Consider the following 27,869-nt stretch of genomic DNA (forward strand, 5'->3'; position numbering starts at 1 on the left):
TATGTACACTGAGAGCTTATGCACCAAGACAAATTCTTTGTGTGTCCAATCACACTTGGCCAATAAATAATTCTATTCTATTCTATTCTATTCTATTCTTATTTGTACCCTATGACTATCATTAAGTGTTGTACCTTATGATTCTTGACGAACGTATCTTCTCTTTTTATGTACATTGAGAGCGTATGCACCAAAGACAACCAATCACACTTGGCCAATAAAAAAATTCTATTCTTCCCTTCCACCTTCTCTCTGCAAACCCCCCTCACTTCTAGCACTGGTGATGTTCCCTAGAAGGGTCATGAAACGCCTGCAAGAACTCTCCCCACCTCACAGAGCACCAGGGACCCCTCAGATACTAGAGATTAAGGCGGTCAACGGTCTAAATGTACTAACAACGCATCTACCTCTCCGATCCCAGCCCCACCACCCCATCTCAAATCCCCAAGCCGGAACCTCCACGCACGGCTTTGGTTTCGATTCGGAGGAGGCCGAGTGTGACACTCCCCCTCCCCCGTGGAAGTAGCCGAGAGCCGGAAGTGGCCTTCAAAGGCGGGCGGAAGCGGCGAGAGGCGCTTTTGCGGGGCGGCGAGGCGCGGCCGGAGCGCTTTGGCGGTTGCACCGGGCAAGATGGCGGACCGCGAAGAAGCGTTGAGGGAGTTCGTGGCCGTGACCGGAGCCGAGGAGGAGCGGGCGCGCTTTTTCCTGGAGTCGGCGGGCGGGGACCTGCAGGCAAGGCCGGCGGGAAAGGGGAAAAGAGCTCCCGGAGTCTCCGTAGCTTCCCTGGGGAAAGGGGGGAGGCCGGGATCCCGCCGTTCTCTCCCCCTCCCCGGGCTCGGAAAGGGGTGGGGGGGCCCTTCCCCCTGAGGGGGGGGCTTTTCTACCCAGCTGCCCCCCCTTTGTTCACCCCCAGCACCCCTCTTTGTCAAGGGGGGGCTGGAAGGGGGTCTTCCCCGGGTCTCTCCCTCTCCCCTCCCCATGGACAAAGCCCCCCTTATTCTGCATTGAAATGGGGTGGGGGGCTTCACTGGAAGGCCCCCCTTTTCCACCCCACTCCCCTCCCTGTCAAGGGGGGGCTGGAAGGGGGGTCTTCCCCTGGCTAGTCCCCCCCTCCCCTCTTGGACAAAGCCCCCCACCCTTATTCTGCATTGAAATGGGGTGGGGGGCTTCACTGGAAGCTCCTCCTTTTCTACTCAACTCCCCTCCCTGTCAAGGGGGGGCTGGAAGGAGGTCTTCCCCTGGCTAGTTCTCCCCCTCCCCTCTTGGACAAAGCCCCCCCTTATCCTGTATTGGAAAGGGGCTCGGAAAGGGGTGGGGGGGCCCTTCCCCCTGAGGGGGGGGCTTTTCTACCCAGCTGCCCCCCCTTTGTTCACCTCCAGCACCCCTCTTTGTCAAGGGGGGCCTGGAAGGGGGTCTTCCCCGGGTCTCTCCCTCTCCCCTCCCCATGGACAAAGCCCCCCTTATTCTGCATTGAAATGGGGTGGGGGGCTTCACTGGAAGGCCCCCCTTTTCCACCCCACTCCCCTCCCTGTCAAGGGGGGCTGGAAGGGGGGGTCTTCCCCTGCCTAGTCCCTCCCCCTTCCCTCTTGGACAAAGCCCCCCCCACCCTTATTCTGCATTGAAATGGGGTGGGGGGCTTCATTGGAAACCCCTCCTTTTCCACCCCCCCTCCCTGTCAAGGGGGTGCTGGAAGGGGGGTCTTCCCCTGGCTAGTTTCCCCCCTCCCCTCTTGAACAAAGCCCCCCCTTATCCTGTATTGGAAAGGGGCTCGGAAAGGGGTGGGGGACCCTTCCCCCTGAGAGGGGGGGGCTTTTCTACCCAGCTGCCTCCCCTTTTCCACCCCACTCCCCTATCAAGGGGGGCCTGGAAGGGGGTCTTCCCTGGGTCTCTCCCTCTCCCCTCCCCATGGACAAAGCCCCCCTTATTCTGCATTGAAATGGGGTGGGGGGCTTCACTGGAAGGCCCCCCTTTTCCACCCCACTCCCCTCCCTGTCAAGGGGGGGCTGGAAGGGAGGTCTTCCCCTGGCTAGTCCCCCCTTCCCTCTTGGACAAAGCTCCCCACCCTTATTCTGCATTGAAATGGGGTGGGGGGCTTCACTGGAAGACCCCCCTTTTCTACCCCACTCCCCTCCCTTTCAAAGGGGGGCTGGAAGGGTGGGGTCTTCCCCTGGCTAGTCCCCCCCTTCCCTCTTCGACAAAGCCCCCCGCCCTTATTCTGCATTGAAATGGGGTGGGGGCTTCACTGGAAACCCCCCTTTTCCATCCAACTCCCCTCCCTGACAAGTGGGGCCTGGAAGAAGATCTTCCCCTGCCTAGTCCCCCCCTTCCCTCGTGGACAAAGCCCCCCACCCTTATTCTGCATTGAGGGGAGGGGGCCTTCACTGGGAAGGGGCCCTCCCCTCTATTCTGGCAGGGGGAGGCGATGGGATGGGTAAGATTACTGAACGGGGGAGGTAGGAGGAAGTGGAAGAGTTTCCTCTCTGCCCTGTCTGTGTACAACTGTGGATGATGGGGTATGTAGTACAGATTAGGTGACTGGGAGGGGGCTTTCTTCTCCCTCCCTCCCTCCATTCCTCCCAAGTCAGCCTCCTTTGGTAACTTCATTGGCTAAGGAGCTGCCCAGGGTCTCCCCAAGACTCTGCAAGATGGGGGGCGGTGGGGGGGGGTTACAGGCAGTCCTCGTATTACGACCTACAATTGAGCCCCAAATGTCTGTTGCTAAACGGGACAGCTGTTCAATGTGTTTTTGCCCCGTTTCACGACCTTGTTAGCCACCGTCGTTAAGTGAGTCACTGTGGTTATTAAACTGGTAACACGGTTGTTAAATGAGAATCCGGTTTCCCCATTGACTTGGCTGAAGGTCTGAAGGTCGCAAAAGAAGATCATATGGCCCCCGGGACACAGCAACGGTCATAAGTATGAGTCAGTTGCCGGGCATCCAAATTTTCATTACATGACCAGGGGGATGCTGCAACGATGAAAAACGGTCATAAGTTAGTTTTTTCCAGTGCTGTTGTAACTTTGAATGGTCACTAAACGGTTGTGAGTTGAGTACCACCTGTATATAAATTGAACAATAAATACATTTAATAATAAATAAAGGGTTCAGGGAGGTGAGGAAAGGCCACACATGCTTGTGCTCTACTGTTTTGTTAGCCTGTTTTCCCAAAAATAAGACATCCTCTGATAATAAGCCCAATTGGGCTTTTGAGCGCATGCGCTAAAATAAGCCTCCCCCCCCGAAAATAAGCCTCCCCCTGAAAATATTTAAACGCAGAGCTGGAAATCAGGTAAAACGGCAAGAGGATCCCCATATTGCTCCATGCACCCCAAAATAATATCTCCCCGAAAATAAGGCCAAGCGCTTATTTCGGGGTTCAAAAAAATATAAGACAGGGTCTTATTTTCGGGGAAACATGGTACGATGTGGGTCGTCTTGATTCTAATAGTAGAGGTAGTCCTCAGCTTACGACCACAACCGAGGCCCAAATTTCTGTTGCTAAGTGAGACAATTAAGTGACTTTTGCCTTATTTTACAACCTTGCTTGCCACAGTTGTTGTGAATCACAGCAGTTGTTAAATGAGTAACACTGTCGTTAAGTTTATCCGGCTTCCCCATTGCTTGTCAAAAGGTTGCAAAAGGGGATCTCGTGACCCCAGGATATCGTCATATACATATGTCAGTTGCCAAGGGTCTGAATTGTGATTAGGTGATCGTGGGGATGTTGCAGTAGTTACATGAAAAATGGTCATAAGTCACATTTTCCAGTGCCGTTGCTACTGTATAGTCACTAAACGAACTATCATAAGTCGAGGACTACCTGTATAGGTTCGGTTCCAAAAATTACTTCAATTTTCTCCGCCCAAAAAGAGCAGATAGCCACCTCATTAGAAAGGGATGGCAAGTGGCACATCCCTGAGAAACAAGCAGGGTGGATAAAAATCAATGATTTTTTTAAAAAAATCAAAAAAATCAGATTTTTTTGATTTAAATCGGATTTTTTTTATTTTTATCGAATTTATTTTAATAAAAAACTTTTGGGGTAAAAATCTATCGTAAGATAGTTTTCTATTTAAGATACCTAAATAATTTAGTTTATTCAGCATGAAATGGAGCTTAGTTATGTAGCAGGAGGCTGTATATTCTGCAACACTGGGACTATCGGTGAGTCAACGGTGGGTCAAAGGAGTAGCAGAGATGACAGTTGCTCTTTAAAAATTATGATTTAAATCGAGCTGATTTAAATCAAGCCTTTTTACTAGTGATTTAAATCATGACTTAAATTGTGATTTAAATCAACTCGATTTAAATCAAATCCACCCTGGAAACAAGCAAGTCATCCTGGCAGGTTTGGCATTGGGAAGAATTTGAGATGGAGAGGGAATCTGGCATCGGTGGATTCCCTCCAGATGCAACCCTTTGGATCCTCATGGCATCATCTGCAAGGAGTTGTAATTTGGCAACAGGCCTTTCAGGAAGGACTGGTTTGATTTCTCTTTGCCCTCCTGCCAGGGAGGTGAAAATTGTTCCAATTACGTCCGTGCCCACGGTGAGGGAGTTTAGCCGGTGGCACGCCACGAAAATCCTCTGAAAAAATGGGACAATTGGTTGTGAATTTCCAATGCAGGTTGTCCTCGACTTACAACAGCTCATTTAGTGACTGTTGAAAGTTACAACGGCACTGCGAAAAGTGAACTTGGGACCGTTTTTCACGGTTACGACCTTCACAGCACCCCCATAATCATGTGATCAAAATTCAGACGATTGGCAATGGGTTCGTGTTTATGACCGTTGCTTGCGTCCCAAGGTCATGTGATCAACTTCTGACAAGCAAAGTCCAGGAGGGGAAGCCAGATTCACTTAACAACCGGGTTACTAATTTAAGAACCGGAGTGATTCACTTAACAACCGTGGCAAGAAAGGTCGTAAAATGGGGGGGGGGCAAAACTCAGTGAACAGATGTCTCACTTTAAGAACAGCGATTTGGGGCTCAGTTTTGGTCGTGAGTCGAGGACTACCTGTATTTGTACCAAGGTGATAGCTTGGAATATAATAAGTAAAATGATAAGAGTTTGCGATTTTCTTTTTTTTTAATGTATGTGTATTTGATGTTCCTTCCAGCAAACCTCTACCATTTGAGGCCTATCAGTGACTTATCCCTGACAGAGGCTCTGGTTCCTTTGCAGCGTTGGAAAAAGTGTCTTATGGCCGTTTTTCACACTTATGACCATTGCAAGTCCTCACGATCAGTAGATCAGTACTCAAACCCTTGGCAATCGGTTCATATTTATGAGGGAAATCCCTATTTCGGGCCTTCTGACAAGGAAAATCGTTATTTTCCATCTCTTTTCCCCTTTTCTTATTTTCCCACTGTTAAACCCAGCGTAATCATTTTGTATTTCAAAGTCCTGGACTTTTCTATTTTGCCCTGTATTTCCTGTTTCCCACCCCCCCACCCCTTTTTCTCTCTTTCTTTTCTTTCCACTGTTAATCCCAGTGTAATCATTTAAGTTTTTTATATTCTTTTTATTCCACCCTTCTTTCCTCCTTTGTCTCTTTCCACCCTTTCTGTTTTTTTTCATTGTTAATCCCAATGTAATCTCTAAAAGCCTCCTTTTTATTGTTACTATCCACATAATCATTTAATTTTCAATAATCAATCTCATTGTCTTTATCTTCTTCTTTATTTTCAGTCTCTCTATCTTGCTTCTCCGTCGTTATTTCCTCTGACAAGGAAAATTGATGGGGAAGCCAGATTCACTTAACAAACGTGTGAATATCTGAACAACAGCAGTGATTCGCTTAACGACTGTGGCGGAAAAAAAAAAGTGGTAAAATGGGGCCAGACTCACTTCCCATGTCTCACTTAGCAACAGAAATTTTGGGCTCAATTGTGGCCGTAAATCAAAGAATGCCTGTATTTGGCATAGAAAAAATAATTCAACATAAAGTGCCTCTACAGTGCCTCTTACGTTCTACGGTTACTTAGTTGACCCAGTTTTCCGATTTCACCCAACATGTGGGCTGGTTTATAGTTATACAACATGGCTAAACTCTAATTTGCTAAATTGTGGCTCGGTGTATTATGAAAAGGACTAGGGGTGACATGATAGCATTGTTCCAGTATCTGAGGGGCTGCCCCAAAGAAGAGGGGATTTACTCATTTTCCGAAGCCCCTGAAGGCAGGACAAGAAACAATGGCAGGAAACTAATCAAGGACAGAAGCAACCTGGAAATAAGGAGAAATTTCCTAACAGTGAGGACAATTAGCCAGTGGAACTGCTTGCAACCAGAGGTTTTGAATGCTCCAACATTGGAAGCTTTTTAAGAAGAGATTGGACAACCATTTGTCTGAAATGGTATAGGGTTTCCTGCCTGAGCAGGGGGTTGGACTAGAAGACCTCCAAGGTCCCTTTCAACTCGTGTTGTTCTGTTCTGTTCTGTTCTGTTCTGTTCTATTCCTGTTCTGTTCTATTCTATTCTATTCCTGTTCTGTTCTGTTCCTGTCCTGTCCTGTCCTGTCCTGTTCTATTCCTGTTCTATTCCTGTTCTGTTCTATTCCTATTCCTATTCCTTTCTATTCTGTTCTGTTCTGTTCTATTCTATTCTATTCTATTCCTGTTCTGTTCTGTTCTGTTCTATTCCTATTCCTATTCCTATTCCATTCCATTCCATTCCATTCCATTCCATTCCATTCCATTCCATTCTATTCTTTATTCTAATTCTAATTCTAATTCTAATTCTAATTCTATTCTATTCTATTCTATTCTATTCTATTCTATTCTATTCTATTCTATTCTATTCTATTCTATTCTATTCTTTATTCTAATTCTAATTCTAATCTATTCTATTCTACTCTACTCTACTCTCTATTTTCTACTCTCTATATCAGTGATGACTAACCTTTTCTGGGATAAGTGCCTAAAGTGCATGTGTACTTGTGCGCCCGAACTCTTTCCAAACTGAACAATTCAATACCTCTTTGGCGCTTGTGACCTTTTTGTTCCACAATAGAGCTTTTATTTTTGTTTTTAAATTCTCTCTCTCTCTCTCTCTCTCTCTCCCCGTCTATTGGGGGTGACCTCTATCCAAGTGAAAAACGACTTTTGTGCCAATGAAAACAGTCCCATGCAGCCAGGACTGCAGGAAAAGAGCAAAATTGTGGTCCTTCTGGAGAAATCCACGCAACGGTGCTGCTATTCCTTGAGAGTTCGTTTAGTGACCGTTCATAGTTATAGCGGCACTGGAAAAAAATGACCGAGGACCATTTTTTTTACACTCATGCCCATGGCAGCATCCCCATGGTCACGAGATCAAAATTCAGGTGATTGGCAATGGGTTCATATTTATGACGGTCACAGGTTACTGTCTATGGCAGGGGTCAGCAGCCCGTGGCTCTGGAGCCGCATGTGGCTCTTCCATCCCTCTGCTGTGGCTCCCTGTTGCTGGTCGGCTCCACAATTGATAGGGCTTTCGGTTAGGACAGGTAGAGGGAAAAGGATGCCGCACTAGGAGGAGACTCTATGGTGGGGAAACTGGACTTCCGGTCGGCGAAGGAAAAAGGACGCCGTGCTAGGAGGAGACTCTATGGTGGGGGAACCGGACTTCCGGTCGGCTCCAGAATCGAATGGGGGGGCTTCCGGTTAGGACCTTTGTGGCTCTTTGAGTGTTTAAGGTTGCCGACCCCTGGTCTATGGAGATTCTCAGTCATCCCATTCATGTGCCCTTCGTGATATGTGCTACTGTCCTTTGGAAGTGGCGGAGAGAGCCAGGATGGATTTGATTTAAATCGAGTTGATTTAAATCACAATTTAAATCATGATTTAAATCACTAGTAAAAAGGCTTGATTTAAATCAACTCGATTTAAATCATAATTTTTAAAGAGCAACTGTCATCTCTGCTACTCCTTTGACCTACTGTTGACTCACCGATAGTCCCAGCGTTGCAGAATATACGGCCTCCTGCTACATAACTAAGCTCCATTTCATGCGGAATCAACTAAATTATTTATGTATCTTAAATAGAAAACTATCTTACGATATTTTTACCCCAAAAGTTTTTTATTAAAATAAATTCAATAAAAATCAAAAAAATCCGATTTAAATCAAAAAAATCCCATTTAAATAAAAAAAATGATTTTTTTTATTTTTTTAAAAAAAATCATTGATTTTTATCTACCCTGGAGAGAGCTGAATTCAGTAGAGGTAGTTCTTGACTTACGGCTACAGTTGAGCCCGAGACATCCGTTGTTAAGTGAGACATTTTTTAAATGTGCTTTGCCCCATTTTGCAACCTTTCTAGCCGCCGTTGTTAAGTGAATCCCTGCAGTCGTTAAGCTGATCGCATGGTTGTTAAGTGAATCCGGCATCCCCCCATGGACTTTGCTTGTCAAAATAAACCCGAGCATGATTTTTCAGGATGCTTGTAATATAAGCCTTACTCCAAAAATAAGCCCCAGTTAAAGATTGTCGGTCACAGGGATGCATTTAGTACCAGATTTTCCCTAAAAATAACACCTAGCCAGAAAATAAGCCCCTGATGCATCTTTTGGAGCAAAAGTTAATATAAGACCTGGTTTTATTTACGTGGAAACACGGGTATAAAACAGTTGCCAAAGATCCGAATTTTGATCATGTGACCACGGGGATGCTACAAAGGTAAGTGTGAAAAAATTGTCATAAGTCACTTTTTTCAATGCCGTCACTAAACAAATGGTTGTAAGTCGAAGAGTACCTATAGTATATATTAGCCCCGTGATGGCGAACCTTATAGCCATATCGGTTGGCACATGAGCTCAGTTCCGGCGTGTATGTGCGTGCCGGCCACCTGATTTTCGGGCCTTCTGGGCCCACCAGAAGTAGGGAAACAGGCTCTTTCCTGCCTCTGGAGGGCCTCGGGTGGGGGGGTGGTAGTGGGGAAAGGCCTGTTTTTTGCTGTCTCCAGGCTCTAGAGCCTTTCTAGGAGTCTGGGGAGGGCAAACTTTTTTTTTTCTTTTTTTTAATTTGATTTATATGCCGCCCTTCTCCGGAGACTCAGGGCGGCTTACAATGTGCTAAGCAATAGCCTTCATACTTTTGTATATTTATACAAAGTCAGCTTATTGCTTCCACAAACTGGGTCCTCAATTTACCTACCTTAGAAAGGATGGAAGGCTGAGTCAACCTTGAGCCTTGGCGAGATTCGATCTTACTTTAATTGCAGACAGCTGGTGTTAAATTACAAAGCTCTGTCTGTTGAGCTATCCAGGCACCCCCGGCGGCCCTCTGGAGGCTGAAAATGGCCCTTTTGCCAACTTCCTGTCCCAGAAAGACTCTGGAGCTTGGGGACAGCAAAAAACGGGCCTTCCAGTCCCACCAGAAGTTGGCAAACGGGCTGTTTCCGCCCTCCGGGGTGGGTGGGAAAGGCCATTTTCGTCCTCCCCAGACTCCTATAAAGGCTCTGGAGCCTGGTGGGAGAGAAAAACAGGCCTACCGGGCTATTGTGTGCCAGGAGCGAAGGGAGAGGGGTTCGCGCACGCATGCGCGGGAGCTGGGCGCAGAGAATTATGGGTGTGGGCACACGCACCCATGCCCCTTCTGCCCAGCTCCTGGCACGCGTTGGCAAAAAGGTTAGCCATCACTGGACAAGCCATTTCTATAACAGGAAACCTATCTCATTGGTAAAACCCAAAATCAAAGTTTCGTTATTTTTCCACCTCAAGCAGAAAGTCCGGAAGCGGTTTCCAAGGAGAAACAAAAGTAATTCTGATATTTCCTCCCCCCCGTCTTTTAATCAAAGCAGTCAATTTAGCCATCTCTGTGAGCTCCCATCAACTTTCGCAGCCATTCGTCCATTGAAGGAGTCCAAAGTGTTGGCTTGTGCCTGCGGCACAATTAATGGCTATTGTCATCCTTGCTGTCTCTCAATGATTTGCGTCTCTGCGGAAAGTTTTCCCAGGCCACAATGCAGGCAGAAGCACCACCAAAATTTTTATCTGGACCTAGTTTTTCCAAGGAACTTTCCTGTCCTGATGTTAATAGGGAATAATACAGGCAGTCCTTGACTTATGTCCAGAATTGAGGCCGAAATTTTCATTGCTAAGCAACACAGTTGTTAAGCGAATTTTGCCCTCTCCCAAAGGTGCTTTTCCAGGAGACAACTGCCCTTTTGGGACAACCATGACCTGGATGACTGAGAATCTCTATGATGTGATCTAGGCTTCCTGAGTCATTAAAACACACGAGTAGTCCCAAAAAAACCTCTTTTATTGCAACAGCTGTGAATTACGTTCATTCACAGCTGAGTCCCAATTAGTTGCAAAAAGTCCTTCGGGAGAAGTCCTTTGGGATAATCACCAACCTTTATCTCCCTTGACACGCTGCCAAAGACCTACTTGGCAAAGCCACACCGAGTGCTGAATCAAACAGAGATGCCGACTGGGAACAGAATTAACAGCGTTGCTTTCCTGCAAAGGGTCCATGTGCCTTTGCTCTTCTTTTTCCCAGATGTGCCAGTATACCTACTCAATTGAAAAAAACTTTGAAAAATGCTTGCTTCAGAGTTTTTAATTGGAGAGGGGTTGTTTCTGGAACGCTGACAGGAACTCCTTGCCTCCAGAAGTCGTGGGTGCTCCAAAACTGGAAGTTTTTAAGAAAAGACTGGACAGCTATTTGTCGGAAACGATCTAGGGTCTCCTGCTTAAAGCAAGGGGCTGGACTAGAAGACCTCATGAAGAATGGCTGCGGGATTTGGGCTTGGCTAGTCCAGAGTGGATAAAAATCAATGATTTTTTTTAAAAAAATCGGATTTTTTAATTTAAATCGGATTTTTTTGATTAAAATCGGATTTTTTTGATTTTTATCGAATTTATTTTAATAAACCTTTGGGATAAAAATCTATCGTAAGATAGTTTTCTATTTAAGATACATAAATCATTTAGTTTATTCAGCATGAAATGGAGCTTAGTTATGTAGCAGGAGGCTGTATATTCTGCAACACTGGGACTATCGGTGAGTCAACAGTGGGTCAAAGGAGTAGCAGAGATGACAGTTGCTCTTTAAAAATTGTGATTTAAATCAAGTTGATTTAAATCAAGCCTTTTTACTAGTGATTTAAATCATGATTTAAATTGTGATTTAAATCAACTCGATTTAAATCAAATCCACCCTGGGCTAGTCTAAAGAAAAAGAAGAATTAGGGGTGACATGATAGCAGTCATCCAGTATTTGAGGGGCTGCCCCAAAGAAGAGGGGGTCAAATTATTCTCCAAAGCAACCGAAGGCAGGACAAGAAACAATGGATGGAAACTAATCAAGGAGAGAAGCAACCTGGAATTGAGGAGAAACTTCCTAACAGGGAGGACAATTAACCAGTGGAACTGCTTGCCACCAGAAATCATGACTGCTCCATCACTGGAGGATTTTAAGAAGAGACTACACAGTCACTTAACTGAAATGGTATAGGTCCGTGATGGCAAACCTATGGCACACCTGCCACAAGTGGCACGCGTAGCCATATCAGTGGGCATGCGAGCTCAGCTCTGGTGCGCATGTGTGCGCCGGCCAGCTAATTTTCGGGTCTTCTGGGCCCACCAGAAGTAGGGAAGCAGGCTATTTCCTGCTTCCGGAGGGCCTGGGGGTGGGTGGGAAAGGCCCATTTTTCTTTCTTACCTGGCTCCAGAGCCTCTCTAGGAGTCTGGGGAGGGCGAAAACAGCCTTCCCCAACCCCCAAGAGATTCTCCGGAGTCCAAAAACGGCCAGTTTGACAACTTCCGGTCCCACTGGAAGTTGTCAAACAGGCCGTTTTCGGCCTCTGGAGGGGTGGGGAAGGCTGTTTTCACCCTCCCCAGACGCCCGAGAGAGGCCCTGGAGGCTGGGGACAGCAAAAAAACGGCCTTCCGGTCCCTCCGGAAGTTGTTAAACCGGCTGTTTTCACCCTCCGGAGGACCTCCCGGGGGGGGGAGGCCGTTTTTGCCCTCCCCAGACTCCTAGAGAGGCCCTGGAGCCAGGTGAAAAAAAACGGGCCTACCGGGCCATCGCATGGAAGTGGGCGGGGGTCGCATGTGGGCGGGGCGCATAGAATTAATGGTGTGGGAACACGCGTGAGCGACCCCCCCCGCCACTCCCTCTCCTGGCACGCGATGGCAAGAAGGTTAGCCATCACTGGTATAGGTTCTCCTGTTTGAGCAGAGGGCTGGACTAGAAGACCTCCAAGGTCCCTTCTAACCTTATTATTCTGTTAACGTGCTGTCGGATGGTGTCATTTCTTAATGTGTGATGCTGTTCCTTTTTTTTTCAGATTGCCCTGGCTAGTTTCTACGAAGATGGCGGTGACGAAGACATCATGACCCTCCCACAACCAACCTCTAGCTCCGTTACCAGAGGCACGGCAGCCAGGTGATGTAACCTACCTGCTTTTCAGAGAATTAATGCTAGAAAAACAATTTCTAACGAATTGCTGGCCCCCACGGAGAGGGCTCGCAACTTGGGCGTCCTCCTGGATTCACGGCTGTCTTTAGAAGAGCATTTGACGGCCGTGACTGGGAGGATTTTTCATCAGGTCCGCCTGATCCGCCAGTTGCGTCCCTTTCTGGATCGGGACTCGTTAAGCACGGTCACTCATGCCCTCGTCACCTCCCGCCTGGACTATTGTAATGCTCTCTACATGGGGCTCCCCTTGAGGAGCACCCGGAGGCTCCAACTGGCGCAGAGTGCGGCCGCGCGGGTGGTAATGGGAGCGACGTGGCGCTCCCATGTGACACCCCTCCTGCGCGAGCTGCACTGGCTCCCGGTGGTCTTCCGGGTGTGCTTCAAGGTTTTGGTTATCACCTTTAGAGCGCTCCATGGCTCAGGACCTGGTTACCTACGGGACCGCCTGCTACCACCAATAGCCTCCCACTGGCCGGTACGCTCCCATAAAGAGGGGCTCCTCCGGGTGCCATCGGCCAAACAATGTCAACTGTTGGCCCCTAGGGGGAGAGCCTTCTCTGTGGGGGCACCGACGATCTGGAACGAGCTCCCCCCGGAGATACGGAGGATCCTGGATCTGCGCACCTTCCGTCGCGCGCTCAAGACTCTCTTATTTCATCAAGCTGGCCTGGCCTAAATCCTCTCCCCTTTTTAAATGTAAATTTTAATTTGTTTTAAATTATGGGGTATTTTAAATTTGTTTAGCCAAATTATTTAATTTGTTTTTAATTTATTTTAAATTTTTGTATTTATGTGTTTTATTTTGTGGCTGTTCACCGCTCTGAGTCCTTCGGGAGAAGGGCGGTATAGAAATTTAATAAAATAAAAAAAATAATAAAAAAATAAAATTGGATTTGGGTCTTGGAGAGCAGAGCAGAGCAGAATCTACCAGGGAAGTCTACTGTTCATAGCAATGGAATTCCCTAAACAAGGGGCTTCCGGGAAAATGGCGCTTGGTGAGGATGTGATTGTACGAGTAGCCCTTGACTTACGAGCGCAACCGAACCCAAAATTTGCATTGCTGAGCGAGACAGCAGTTAAATGAATTTTTTGTCCCATTTTACAATCTTTCTTAAGCCTCAGTTCTTATTTTTTTATTTATTCAATTTATATACCGCCCTTCTCCTGTTGGACTCAGGGCGGTGCACAGCCAAGGATAAAAAACATACCAATACAAAATTTAAAATCAATTAAAAGAATTATACAGCTTTGGCCCACAATTTAAAACAATCCAATTAAAACCCAATTTACACTTAAAAAGCTAAAAAGAGCTTAAAAGGGGGGGGGGGTGTTTCACGCCAGCCCTGCTTGATGGAAAAGAAAAGTTTTTAGGGCACGGCGAAAAACCCGGAGATCCAATATCCTTCGTATCTCCGGGGGCAAATCGTTCCAGAGGGCAGGAGCTCCCACAGAGAAGGCTCTCCCCTTTGGAGTCGCCAGCTGACATTGTCTGGCCAACGGCACCCTGAGGAGGCCCTCTCTGTGGGGGTGTACTGGTCGGTGGGAGGCTATTGGTGGCAGAAGGCGGTCCTGCAAATACCCAGGTCCTATGCCATGGAGCACTTTAAAGGTGGTGACCAACACCTTGAAGCGCATCCGGAAGACCACCGGAAGCCAATGCAGCTCACGCAGGAGAGGTGTCACATGGGAGCGCCCCCTCGCTCCCATAATCCCCCACGCGGCCGCATTCTGCACCAGTTGGAGCCTCCGGGTGCTCCTCAAGGGGAGCCCCATGTAGAGAGCATTGCAATAGTCCAGGCGGGAAGTGACGACTGCCTGAGTGACCGTGCGTAGGGAGTCCCAATCCAGAAAGGGACGCAACTGGCGAATCAGGCGGACCTGATGAGAAGCCCCCCTGGCCATGGCTTAAGTGAGTAACACGGTTGTTAAGTGAATGTGGCTTCCAGGATTGATTTTGCTTGTCGGAAGGTCACAAAAAGGGATTCTGAGACCCTGGGACACTGCAACCGTCATAAATACGAGTCATTTGCCAAGCATTTGAATTTTGATCACATGGCCACAGGGATGCTGCAACGGTCATAAGTGTGAAAAACGGTCATAAGTCACTTTTCCCCCCAGTGCCATCCTTATTTGCAGGGGGTTCACTTTTGCAACCTGTATAAATTCATGCTCGGCTGCATCAGTGCAATGAGGAAGGATAGCCAAGCCAGCATCCTGGCTGGTGAATTCTGGGATTTGAACTCCACGCATCTCAAACCATGCTGGCTGGGGAATTCTGGGATTTGGGAATCCACCTGTGTTAAAGCCTGCTGGCTGGGGAATTCTGGGAGTTGAAGTCCACCCATCTTAAATAAATACATAATTTTATTTCTATACCACCCTTCTCCTGAAGGACTCAGGGCGGTGTACAGCCTATTAAAAGCACAAAGACAGACATCATAATGTCGGTCTATAAATTTGATAATAAATAATAAATAAAAAATAAAAATGATTAAATAATTTCGGCTCAGATTTAAAAGTCCCAAAATTTAAAACACCCAATTTAAAATTATTATGTTGATAGCCCGGCCTGGCGGAACAGCGGGTCTTGAGGACACAGCGAAATACACGGGAGGTCGGAGATCTTGCGCATTTCTGGGGGCAGATCATTCCACAGGGCAGGGGCTCCCACAGAGAAGGCCCTCCCCCTGGGTGTTGCCAGCCGACATAATTTGGCTGATGGCATCCTGAGGAGACCCGCTCTGTGGGAGCGAACTGGTCGGTGGGAGGCTATTGGTGGCAGAAGACGGTCTCGAAGGTACCCGGGTCCTATGCCATGGAGCGCTTTAAAGGTGGTAACCAACACCTTGAATCGCACCCGGAAGACCACTGGGAGCCAGTGCAGCTCGCGCAGGAGGGGTGTCACGTGGGCACAACGGATTGCGTCCATAACCACCCGCGCGGCCGCATTCTGGACCAGTTGGAGCCTCTGAGTGCTCTTCAAGGGGAGCCCCACGTAGAGAACATTGCAATAGTCCAGCCGGGAGGTGACAAGGGCGTGAGTGACTGTGCGCAAGGCATCCCGGGTCTGCTGGCTGGGGAATTCTAGGAATTGAAGCCAACATTCTTAAAGTTTGAAAAACCTTAATCCCATGGTGGTGAACCAATGGCACGCCTGCCACAGGTGACACACAGTGCCCTCTCAGTGGGCACGCCAGCTGTCGCCCCAGCCCAGCTCCACCGGGCATGTGTGCGTGCCTCCTGCCAGCCAGCTGGTCTTTGGGTCTGTGCTGCGCATGCATGGAGGGTAGGGGGCATGTGGGGGGGGGGTGCACACGTGCATGCACGGGGGCAGAACACATGCGCAAGGGGGCACTTGCATTTTGGGGGTTCGTGCATGCATGCTTCCCCGCACCCTGGTTTGGGCCTGGAAAACCTCCTGTACCAATCTAGAAGCCAAAACGGGGTAAGGGGGTGCAGTGTGAGCCCCCCCATGCCCCATTTTGGGCCTGGAAACCCTCCTACACCAACCTGGAAGCCAAAAAGGGACATGGGGGGCTCCTCATGAGCAGGGGGGATGGGGCGCATGCACGGAGAACATGTGCACATGCGCAAGGGCGGGGCGTATACACGAGGGGGCAGTCACATTGCATTTTGGGGGTTTAGGCACGTGTGCATGCATTCACGCCCGGGTGCGCACGCTTTGGGGCGCTCGGCACCAAAAAGGTTAACCATCGCTGCTTTAATCTAACGGACTGGGCCAAACCTGAATGCAGAAGGTGTCATCCATGGATTTAGAGATAGAATAGAATAGAATAACAGAGTTGGAAGGGACCTTGGAGGTCTTCTAGTCTAACCCCCTTTCCAGGCAGGAAACCCTACGCCACTTCAGACAAATGGTTATTCAACATCTTAAAAATTTCCAGTGTTGGAGCATTCACAACTTCTGCAGGCAATTTGATCCACGGATTAATTGTTCTCACTGTCAGGAAATTTCTCCTTAGTTCTAGGTTGCTTCTCTCCTTCATGAGTTTTCACCCATTGCTTCTCGTCCTGCCTTCAGGTGCTTTGGAGAATAGCTTGACTCCCTCTTCTTTGGGGCAGCCCCTGAGATATTGGAAGACTGCTATCATGTCACCCCTAGTCCATCTTTCCATTAAACTAGACACACCCAATTTCAGCAACCGTTCTTAATATGTTTTAGCCTCCAGTCCCCTAATCCTCTTTGTTGCTCTTCTCTGCACTCTTTCTAGAATCTAGGTGAAAATAGTAATGTTCAATTGGATCTGGAATGCAGTTGGCGGTCCATTTTCCCTGTAACCCAGTGTAACCCCTTTGGTGGCTGTTGCAAATCCGCTTCCTGGTTTACAATTGCAGCTTAAGTATTGCGCCGGGACCTTTTTCCTTTTCATCCTGGTCATCCGGACCCTGAAAGATTCCGAGGAGGGAAACCACATCGGAGAACACAGCAAACTCATTTGATATTTGCTTTTTCTTCCTCCAGCGACCACAGGGTGACGTCGTTCCGTGACCTCGTTCACGCTCAGGAGGAGGAGGAGGAGGAGGAAGAAGGACAAAGGTTGGTCACTGGTCAGATGGAAGGAGGAACTGGGAAAGTCTGTGTGGGTCGTAAGTCGAGGACTACGTGTAAAAACAATCCAGGGACAGACAAAGAGACAGATGTGGCACCGGCCTCTAAAATACCCAGGTCTGCCATAACTGGAAAATGCTCCAAAAAAGACACTGGGTCATATCAGATAAAAAATAATCTTCTTTTAATCCCATGATTCAAATAATACTCTCATTACCTCCTCTTGCTATCTCGGCTATTTCTTTTTTAATTTTAGCGTATGCATTGTTTTACTGTTTTAATCTTTTATAATATCGTTTTATTGGATTGTTAGCCAGCCAGAATTGCATGCCAGTGCGATGGTTGGTGAATAAATTTAATAAATAAAATAGCTGAAAAATCAGGTGGGGACATACGACGATTATTTTAGTTAGCTTCTGTGCCTTCCCAACCCTATTTCATAGTTGAAGTGAGCTGAAGTGAGTACAGATAACTCCTTGACGTATGACCACAATTGACCCCAAAATTTATGTTGCTAAGTGTGACAGTTGTTAAGTGAGTTTAATCCATTTTACAGTCTTTTGGGCCACACTTGTTTTAAATGAATCCCTGCCATTGTTAAGTGAGTAAAATGGTGGTTAAGTGAATCTGGCTTCCCCATCGACTTTGCTTGTCAAGATCGCAAAAGGGGATCATGTGACTCCAGGACACTGCGATTGTCATAAATACGAGACAATTGCCAAGGGCCTGAATTTTTGATCACATGACTCTGGGAATGCTACAGCGGTCGTTAAGTGTGGAAAACGGTCATAAGTCCCTTTATCCAGTGGTGGTGTAACTCCGAACGGTCACTAGATGAACTGTTATGATTAATTACTTTTATTTACTGTAGAGGTCTTCAAACTTGGCAGCTTTAAGACTTGTGGACTTCAACTCCCAGAATTCTCCAGCTGGCTGGAGAATTCTGGGAGTTGAAGTCCACAAGTCTTAAAGCTGCCAAGTTTGAAGACCTCTGATTTACTGATTAGCCCTTGGGCCATATCTTAGCATGAACTGTTGTAAGTCGAGGACTGTCGGTAAATTTGCTTCATTTCTAACATTCTCATAAGTTTGCTCGTTCGTTTTCGATTTCTGAAGCCGTGCATCTCAGCAAACAACGCTGAGTGGCTCGGAATTCGAACAATTAAAATTTAAAAAAAAACATTTCAAAAACAAGAAAAGCAGCGAAAGCTCATTAAGACGTTTGCCATCAGCCGTTGGGTTTGCTGTGCTTCTGAAGTTGGCCACGGATGAGGACTTTCCTTCAAGGGACGCTCAAGTCTTACTCTCTTTCGCTCAGGTTTTATGCCGGTGGGTCAGAACGAAGCGGGCAGCAGATCGTTGGCCCCCCGAGAAAGAAAAATTCGAACGAGCTGGTGGAAGATCTGTTCCGGGGGGCTAAAGAACACGGGGCTGTGGCTGTCGACAGGACAGCTAAGAGCCCCGGGGAAGGCAGCCGGCCAAAGGTGAGAATTAGCCTTTCGGTAGAGGTCTAATCCATACTTTTGAGGGGGCTTGGGTGGGTGGGCCGATTTGCTTTCAACTGGCCTTAAGGGTACCCTCAAACAGACCTGTGCTTGGCACAGAAGGCGGGGGGGTGGGGGGAGAGTTTGAGGTCCTCAGTGCTTTCTGAGCTGGGTTGTTTTCTTGAAGACGTTTCATGACCCAACTAGGGAACGTCATCAGTGCTAGAGGGGAGTGGGGTTTATTTTATTTTATTTTATTTTATTTTGAATTTGTATACTGCCCTTCTCCCTGAGGACTCAGGGCGGTGAACAGCCAAGTAAAAATTATGGAGAAGGAGGAAGCGGGGAGAGGAGGACTATGGGGTCCTTGGTGATCTCTGAGCTGGGTTGTTTTCTTGAAGACGTTTCATGACCCAACTAGGGATCGTCATCAGTGCTAGAGGGGAGTGGGGTTTATGGAGAAGGAGGAAGCGGGGAGAGGAGGACTATGGGGTCTTTGGTGATCTCTGAGCTTGGTGGTTTTCTTGTAGACATTTCATAACCCAACTAGGGAACATCAGTGTTAGAAAGGAGTGGGCCTTGCAGGGAGGAGGGGGATGACTAGGGGGGTCCTTGGTGCTTTCCGAGCTTGATTCTTTTCTTGCAGACATTTCATGATCCAAGTAGGTAACATCCTCAGTGCTAGAAGAGAGGGGGGTTTGTTTTCTGCCTATATACGGTGGTGCTGCTGTGATTTTTTTTCCCCCCTGGTAATTCCTTGATTCGGATATTGTTTTCTGCTTGATTGTTTGTCTGGTGTTAATCCATGCTTATCTGGGTTTTCTCTTTCTGCGGAAACCTTGGATGTTCTCTGAGCTTGGTTGTTTCCTTGCAGACATTTTGTGACCTAACTAGGTAACGTCATCCGCGCTAGAAGGGAAGTGGGGTTTGCAGAGAGGAAGAGAAGAAGGAGAAGTAGGGAGGAGGAGGAAGAGGAGGAGGAGGAAGACTATGCTGTGATTGGTGATCTCTGACCGGGGTGGTTTTCTTGAAAACATTTCTTTACCCAGCTGCGTAATATCATCAGTGCTAGAAGTGGGTGGCGTTGTGGAGGAGAAGAGAGGAGGAGGAGAACTGTTGGTGCTCTCTGAGCTTGGTTGCTTCCTTGCAGATGTTTGATGACCCAACTAGGTAACATCATCAGTGTTAGAAGGGAGTCGGATTCTGGAAGGGGGTGGGGAGAGGAGAAGCAGGAGAAGAAGAAGGAGGAAGAGGAGGAGGAAGACTGGGGTGTCCTGAGCTTGGCTGTTTCCTTGCACATATTTCATGACCCAACTAGTGGGCGTGGCATGGCTATCAGAGGAATTCTGGGAGTTGGAGTCCACAAATCTTAAAGCCAACACATTTGGAGACCTCTGAGTTAGAGGAATAGGAAGCATTGGTCCCCTCCCCTTTTTAGTTTTTAGTTTTTAAATTGTCAAAGGGGTTTTAGTTTCAATGTTTTAAATTTTTGGGCCACACTTATTTAATTCTTTTAATAATTTTAAATTTTGTATCGATGTGTTTTAGTCTGGCTGTATACCGCCCTGAGTCCACTTGGAGAAGGGCGGGATATAAACTGAATAAAATAAAATAAAAATAATAAATTGGTCGCTGTAGTGTATTTCATCTATATTCTGTCTTCTGTGGATGCTGTTGGGATTTTTTTTAAAAAAACTCAAATCAAGACACTTCTAAGAAAGGTTTACAAAAATCCCTGGTATTTTGGAATTCGTGTTACTCAGTGCTTAATTCGGAGACCTGAAAGAACATTACTTTGTCCTATGTAAAAAAATAGAAATAAAAAATCAGATAGGATGGAGGAACTTGAAAGGAAAGCTGATAATTTTAAAATTGGTTTTAAATTGATTGGGGTTTTAATTTGTCTGGGCCAAAACTATTTAATTTGATTTTAATTCCACTTTTAAATTTTGTATGTATGTATTTTATTGTTTGGCTGTGCACTGCCCTGAGTCCTTCGGGAGTAGGGCGGTATAGAAATCAAATAAAATAAATAAATAAATGAAAATAATAGCTTTAAACAGCAACCGAGCTTCATGGAGAAGAACTGGGCTAGCCCCCCCCCTGCCCTCTCTCCCACCCACCCCCAAATCTGGCTGGTGACTACTTCTTTTTTTAAAATAGTTTTTATTGAATTTTTAAGTTTTAAAAAACAAAGTAAAGAAAAATACAACGAAAAACGAAAACCACATTAAAAACACGTAACAAACATAACATTGTTTATCGTTTTAATTAATGGGGCCAAATCTATATATATATTTTTAACTGTATTTTAATATTTGTATTTGATGTTTTTATTTGGCTGTTCACCGCCGTGAGTCCTCAGGGAGAAGGGCGGTATACAAATTCAAAATAAAATAAAATAAAAATAAAATTACATCATATATTATTTTACAGCTTACTGTATCGACACGGATGTATATTCTCTATTCTTATTCAATCGTCCATCTACGTCCTTATATTTACATTAGTATCTACTTACAAAACCATCATTATCCGGTTAACACTATCCAGTGATTTACACTTCCTAGTTTTAACCCAATTAAATTAACATTCCGAATTATTATTTTGATCTCTTTTTTTCTAGCCAATCGTATCGTTTGTTCCACACTCTACAATATTCCGACGCTTCCCTCCCCTTAATTCCCAGCTTCAACTTATCCATTTCTGCACATTGTAGAATTGTTCGAATTACTGTTTCCTCTCCTGGTACTTTATTTTCTGGCTGGTGACTTCTTGTTCATTCCTCTTCCTGCCCCCCCCGCCCCCCCCGCCCCCCCCGGCAGCCCTTTGCAGGAGGCGGGTATCGCTTGGGAGCTGCACCCGAGGAAGAGTCCGCTTACGTCGCGGGAGAATTGAGGCAGAACGCTGCCCAAGATGTGAGTATTTCAGGCCTTGAACTGAAATCCGGGACAATCGGAGGTTAGAGCTCTGAGGGTCCCAAACTTATCGTATGAAATCAAATGTTTATCACGGGCCAAGAGTTCCAGCGGAGTCCCCAAACTTAGAAGTCGCTGGCAGGCTGTGGAATTTTTGATTTCTCCCAGGTAAGGCGGGGTTAGGAAGCGGTCAGTCACTGTTCAGGCCTGGGGAAAGTTTTTGGGATTTTGGAAAATTAGGAAGGTCTGGATCGGTAGAAGAAGGTTGCAGATATTCAGTTGAACAAGGAGGTCCCTTCCTTCCTTCCTTCCTTCCTTCCTTCCTTCCTTCCTTCCTTCCTTCCTTCCTTCCTTCCTTCTTTCCTTTCTTTCCTTTCTTTCTTTTTCTTTCTCTCTCTCTCTCTCTCACTCTTTCCGTCCCTCCCTCCTTCCCTCCCTCCCTCCCTTCCTCTCTCTCTCTCTCTCCCCCCTCTTCCTACCTCCCTCCGTCACGTAGAGTGACTTGGGTGGCCGTATAAATGTTCTCAATCAATCAATCAGTTAGAATGCAGTATTGCAGGCTAATTCTACCAACTGCCAGGAGTTCGATCCTGACTGGCTCAAGGCTGACTCAGCCTTTCGTCCTTCTGAAGTCAGTAAAATGAGGACCCAGATTGTTGGGGGCCAGAGGCTGACTCTGTAAACCACTTAGAGAGGGCTGTAAAAGCACTATGAAGCGGTATATAAGACTTATATACTATTATGCTATTCCTTCCTTCCTTCCTTCCTTCCTTCCTTCCTTCCTTCCTTCCTTCCTTTCTCCCCACCCCTCCCCTCCCCCTTCGTTCCTCCCTCCCTCCCCTCCCTCCCTCCTTCCTTCCTTCCTCCCCACCCCTCCCCTTCCTTCCTTCCTTCCCTCCCTCCTTCCTTCCTCCCTCCCTCCCTCCTTCCTTCCTTCCTTCCTCCCCACCCCTCCCCTTCCTTCCTTCCTTCCTCCCTTCCCTCCCTCCTTCCTTCCTTCCTTCCTTCCTCCCTCTCTTCCTTCCTTCCTTCCTTCCTCCCTCCCTCCTGCTCCCTCCCCCTTCCTTCCTTCCTTCCTCCCTCCCCTCCCCTCCCTCCCTCCTTCCTTCCTTCCTTCCTTCCTTCCTTCCTTCCTTCCTTCCTTCCTTCCTTCCTTCCTTGTTGTGGTGGCGCAGTGGCTAGAATGCAGTATTGCAGGGTAATTCTGCCAACTGCCAGGAGTTCTATTCCTACCTCAAGGCTGACTCAGCCTTCCGTCCTTCCGAGGTCCATAAAATGAGGACCCATCTTGTTGGGGGCAAGACAGCCGCTCAGAGAGAGCTGTAAAAGGCACTGTGAGGCGGTATATACGTCCAAGCGCTGTTGCTAACCCATCGATCTTGCCTTTCGTAGGTCCACGTAGTCCTGAAGCTGTGGAAAAGCGGATTTAGCTTAGACAGTGGCGAGCTGAGGAGCTACCAGGATCCCTCCAACTCTCAGTTCCTGGAGTCCATCCGTCGGGGGTAATACTTCTTGTCCTGGGGAAGATTCAGACCCACAGCTGGCACTCACCAGCTGCTCAGGTCTGACCTTCCTAGGGCTCCATTTGTCCTGAAAATAGGAACGGGGCAAGTCCCAGGCCGCGTCTTCCTTCGTTCGGGAAAAGGCGGTGAGTAGACCTCCTCCTGAGAGCGGCTTTCCTTCCTTCCTTCCTTTCCTTCCTTCTTAGAGAAGTGCCCGCCGAGCTCCGTCGGTTGGCACGTGGCGGGCAGGTCAACCTGGATCTAGAGGATCACCGCGATGAGGATTTCATGAAGGCCAGGGGGACCTTCAGGGCTTTCACCGGAGAAGGCCAGAAGCTAGGCAGGTAAGTAAGCGGGATATTTCTGTATTTATTTATTAGGTTTTGCCATAAAAATATCCCGATAAAAGAAATGGGAAACAGTAATACAGTAAACAATTCTTACTTTTAAGATTCGGAGGTTTATTTCGTGAGCAGTTTGGAACATGAGCAGCCATCATAACACAATTTATATCAATATCCCATTGCAATGAAGTCCACTGACATAGAATTAGAATAGAACGGAACGGAACAGAACAGAATTCTTTATTGGCCAAATGTGATTGGACATACAAGGAATTCATCTTTGGTGCATAAGCTCTCAGTGTACATAAAAGAAAAGATACATTCATTAAGAATCATAAGGTACAACACTTAAGGATAGTCATAGGGTACAAATAAGAATAGAACAGAATAGAGTAGAGTAGAGTAGAGTAGACTAGAATAGACTTGACTAGAATAGAATAGAATAGAATAGAATAGAATTCTTTATTGGCCAAGTGTGATTGGACACACAAGGAATTTGTCTTTGGTGCATACGCTCTCAGTGTACATAAAAAGAGAAGATACGTTCGTCAAGAATCATAAGGTACAACACTTAATGATAGTCATAGGGGTCAAATAAGCAATCAGGAAACAATATCAACATAAATCGTAAGGATCCAAGCAACAAAATTACATTCATACAGTCCTAAGTGGGAGGAGATGGGTGGTGGGAACGATGAGAAGATTAATAGTAATGCAGACTTAGTGAATAGTTTGACAGTGTTGAGGGAATGTCGTAAACTGCTTTATGATAATACGTCATTAAAAACGTTTTATAACGTTGGCTAGATTTCAATCCCACGGGTTTTGGGGACGCCTTCTGTAAGTTAGTCCATTCGTGGCACCTCGGTTTAAAAGGTTTGCCCAGTTCAAAGCTGCAGGGATCAGAGCCCCCGTAGTATACAGGTAGTCATTGAATTACAACAATTCGCTTAGTAGCACTAGCAATAGCACTTAGACTTATATACCGCTTCACAGTGCTTTGCAGCCCTCTCTAAGCAGTTTACAGAGCCAGCCACTTGCCCCCAACAATCTGGGTCCCGGAATCGCTTAGTGACGGTTCCAAGGTCAAAGTTAACTAATGGCAGTGAAAAAAGTGACGTATGACCGCTTTTCGTACTCACGCCCGTTGCAGGGTCATTTGATCGAAATTCAGGCACTTGGCAAGTAGTTCATATTTACGACGATGATGGCATTGTCCCTGGGGGGGGAGGTGTCATGTGATCACCTTTTGCATGTTTGGTTTAGTGGTTAAGGTAACCAGGAGGCAGTGAGTTCTAGTTAGTCCCACCTTAGGCATGAAAGCCAGCTGGGTGACTTGGGGCCAATCCCCAGGAGTCTGGGAATTCTAGTCCCGCCTTAGGCATGAAAGCCAACTGGGTGACTTTGGGCCAATCCCCAGGAGTCTGGGAGTTCTAGTCCCGCCTTAGGCATGAAAGCCAGCTGGGTGACTTTGGGCTAATCACCAGGAGTCTGGGAGTTCTAGTCCCACCTTAGGCATGAAAGCCGACTGGGTGGCTTGGGTCCAATCCCCAGGAGACTGGGAGTTCTAGTCCCGCTTTAGGCATGAAAGCCAACTGGGTGACTTAGGGCCAATCCCCAGGAGTCTGGGAGTTCTAGTCGCACCTTAGGCATGAAAGCCGACTGGGTGACTTTGGACTGCCTCTCAGCCCAACCCACCTCACAGGGATTTTGTGGTGGGGAAAATAGGAGGAGGAAGGTCTGTTGGACATGGTCGCCACCTCGAGTTATTTGTAAAAATAATAAAAAGGAAAGAAATACAAAGAAATAGTTAATTTGTCCTCGCAGTCCATCAATGGAGCTTTAATTCATCGGGGGCCGTTCGGTGACATCCTAGCCCAGCCAGAGAGCTTGGCAGTTTCCCACGGACCTTTTCTGCAAAGGACTCAAAACGTTTTTTTGCAAATCCGACTTACCCTTAGGCTCCTCTTGTCTCTGCTTTGGCCCTAGCACTGTCCCCCAAGTGATGGGCACCAGCTCGCCCTCCCAGCAGGCGGAAAACGAGGCCAAAGCCCGTTCCCTGATCACCATCGACGAGACGGAGCCCACCACCAACATCCAGATCCGGCTTGCAGACGGTGGGCGTCTCGTACAGAAATTCAACCACAGTCACAGGTAAAAAGGGGGGTGGGGGAGAAGGAGGATGTGAGGAAGGGGTGGGCAAAGGAGGAATGGTTGGACCAGCCAAAGCCAGAAGTTGATGTTGGATATGAACTTCGGGAGGTTTTAACAGTTTGTTTAGCCATGACACTTTGGTTGACTTTGGGCCAATCACCAGGAGACGGGGAGTTCTAGTCCCACTTTAGGCATGAAAGCCAACCGGGTGACTTTGGGCCAATCCCCAGGAGATGGTGAGTTCTAGTTCTGCCTTAGGCATGAAAGCCAACTGGGTGACTTTGGGCTAACCACCAGGAGATGGTGAGTTCTAGTCCCACATTAGGCATGAAAGCCAACTGGGTGACTTTAAGCTGATCACTAGGAGACAGTGAATTCTAGTTCTGCCTTAGGCATGAAAGCCAACTGAGTGTGACTTTGGGCTAATCCCCAGGAGACTGTGAGTTCTAGTTCTGTTTTAGGCATGAAAGCCAACTAGGTGACTTTGGCCAATCACCAGGAGATGGTGAGTTCTAGTCCCGCCTTAGGCAGGAAAGCCAACTGGGTGATTTTGGGCCAATCCCCAGGAGACTGTGAGTTCTAGTCCCACATTAGGCATGAAAGCCAACTGGGTGACTTTGAGCTAATCACTAGGAGACAGTGAATTCTAGTTCTGCCTTAGGCATGAAAGCCAACTGAGTGTGACTTTGGGCCAATCCCCAGGAGACAGTGAGTTCTAGTCCTGCCTTAGGCATGAAAGCCAACTGGGTGACTTTGAACCAGCCGCCTTCTCTCACCCAACCTACCTCACAGGGTTGTCGTCATAGGAACAAAACCAGGAAGGACTATTAGGCACGTCTGCCGCCTTATTTGTAAAAGAGAATAAAAGGGAGCTACTCATAAACATTCCGAAAAGCCACCCAACCATAGTGCCCCCTTTTCTCCGGACAGGATCCGCGACATCCGGCTGTTCATCGTGGACGCCCGGCCGGCTATGGCCGCCACGGGCTTCGTCCTCATGACCACTTTCCCTAACAAGGAGCTCTCGGACGAGGACCAGACTCTGAAGGACGCCAACCTCCTGAACGCCGTCATCGTCCAGCGGTTCGTATAAGGGATAGACCGCCCTCCCGCCCGCCGGTCCACATCGCGCCTCGCTCTCGCTCTCTTTGCGGCGCTCGCCGGCCTCGCCGCACAAGGTGGCCACCAGGCGATCACAGCCAGTTTCCCCGGCTCTGCGGATTGGCCTGTCGGGCGTTGCGTTTCCCGTATATTCGGGTTTTCTTTTCTTTTAATTTCTATTTTTTTTTCTTTCTCCTGTGCTCATCCATGGACTTTTACGAAAGAAACGAAGTACCAAACCGAGAGTGGGTTGTAGGTTTTTTTTTTTTTGTTTTTGTTTTGTTTTGGTTTCCCGGTGTGCCTGCCGGAGCCTGTGCCGGATAACGGAGGCAGCAGCCTTTTTTTTGGGAAGTGGGAGCGCGAATGGGAGGTCCCGGAGTCTGTCCTGGGTCCTGTTTTGGGAGTGGGCGGCTCCCCCCCCTCATTCTTCCTTCTCTTTCGGTGTATTAAATAAAGTGAACCCCAAAAAGGGACCTCTTTTATTTTTATTTTTATTTTTTTTTTCTTCCTATCGTCAACCAACTCCTGTTTTTTCAATCTGGTCAACTTTTTAAGACGTGTGGATTTCCAACTCCCGGAATTCTGGGAGTTGAAAATCCATCCCTCTTCAAAGTTGACCAGATTGAAAAACATTGCTTTATAGGAGATTGTCAAATTCTCCCCTTCTTAAACAGGCTAATTTCTCCCTCCCTCCCTCCCTCCCTCCTTCCTTGCCACCCTCTTTTTTTTTTTAAACCCTCCTTCACCCCAAAAGTTTTGGGGCACGAGACAACGATGCCAGGTATGGCTTCGTGGTTGAAATTTTGCATGTCAGCTCAACATGCAAAGGAATCATTTTTATTAATTGTCCAGCGGGGCCTTTGACCTTCGGGTTCATTTTTTTGTGAGGGGGTTCTAAGGAAGTTCACAGAGTGGGGGGGGGGGACTAGAGCGGGCTGTCCATCTATCTGTCTGTCTAACTGGAACCTGCCTGTTTTGAGAATTGGACGCCGTCCCCCAACTGCCTTTTTGGTTAGTCCTCTGCTGTCTTCAAAAAAATCCCCAGAAAGCAATTCCCCCCCTCCCAATAGTTTTCCTTGTTTGCAGTTTTTCCCCCTCAGTCTGGTCTCCCCCATAGCCCCTCTGTCCTGTGGGTCACGTTGGGGAGGAAAATCATCCGTTCTTGCTTTCAAACCAGGGATATCTCACGCAGCCAGGTTTTTTTTCCCCCCTTACTGTATCTCAAAAGATATCGCTGGATGGTTCAGAAAAGGATGTTATTGGTTCCCCCCACCCCAATTTTGTCTCAGCTAACGGAGTCCGCACCGCCTGTCCATGGCGAATTCTGTAAATTATTGTAATGTGTGCATTAAAAAAAACGAAAGAAAACAAAACTGACTATAGGAGA

The 27,869-nt window shown here is 47.4% G+C and overlaps 1 protein-coding gene across 1 annotated transcript; it reads left to right on the top strand.

The window, feature by feature from the left end:
- The first annotated feature begins 233 nt into the window (after window positions 1-233).
- On the top strand, window positions 234-27,855 carry NSFL1C (NSFL1 cofactor). The gene is made up of 9 exons (XM_087888974.1): window positions 234-732; window positions 12,279-12,376; window positions 16,893-16,967; window positions 18,298-18,463; window positions 21,289-21,381; window positions 22,774-22,883; window positions 23,090-23,227; window positions 25,217-25,381; window positions 26,312-27,855. The coding sequence occupies exons 1-9, from the start codon at window positions 631-633 to the stop codon at window positions 26,472-26,474; spliced, it is 1,110 nt and encodes a 369-aa protein (XP_087745100.1). The 5' UTR covers window positions 234-630; the 3' UTR covers window positions 26,475-27,855.
- Window positions 27,856-27,869: the final 14 nt, after the last annotated feature.

This window comes from Pantherophis guttatus, chromosome 3 (assembly GCF_059756535.1).
Source record: "Pantherophis guttatus breed Tessera chromosome 3, ASM5975653v1, whole genome shotgun sequence".
NCBI lineage: Eukaryota > Metazoa > Chordata > Lepidosauria > Squamata > Colubridae > Pantherophis > Pantherophis guttatus.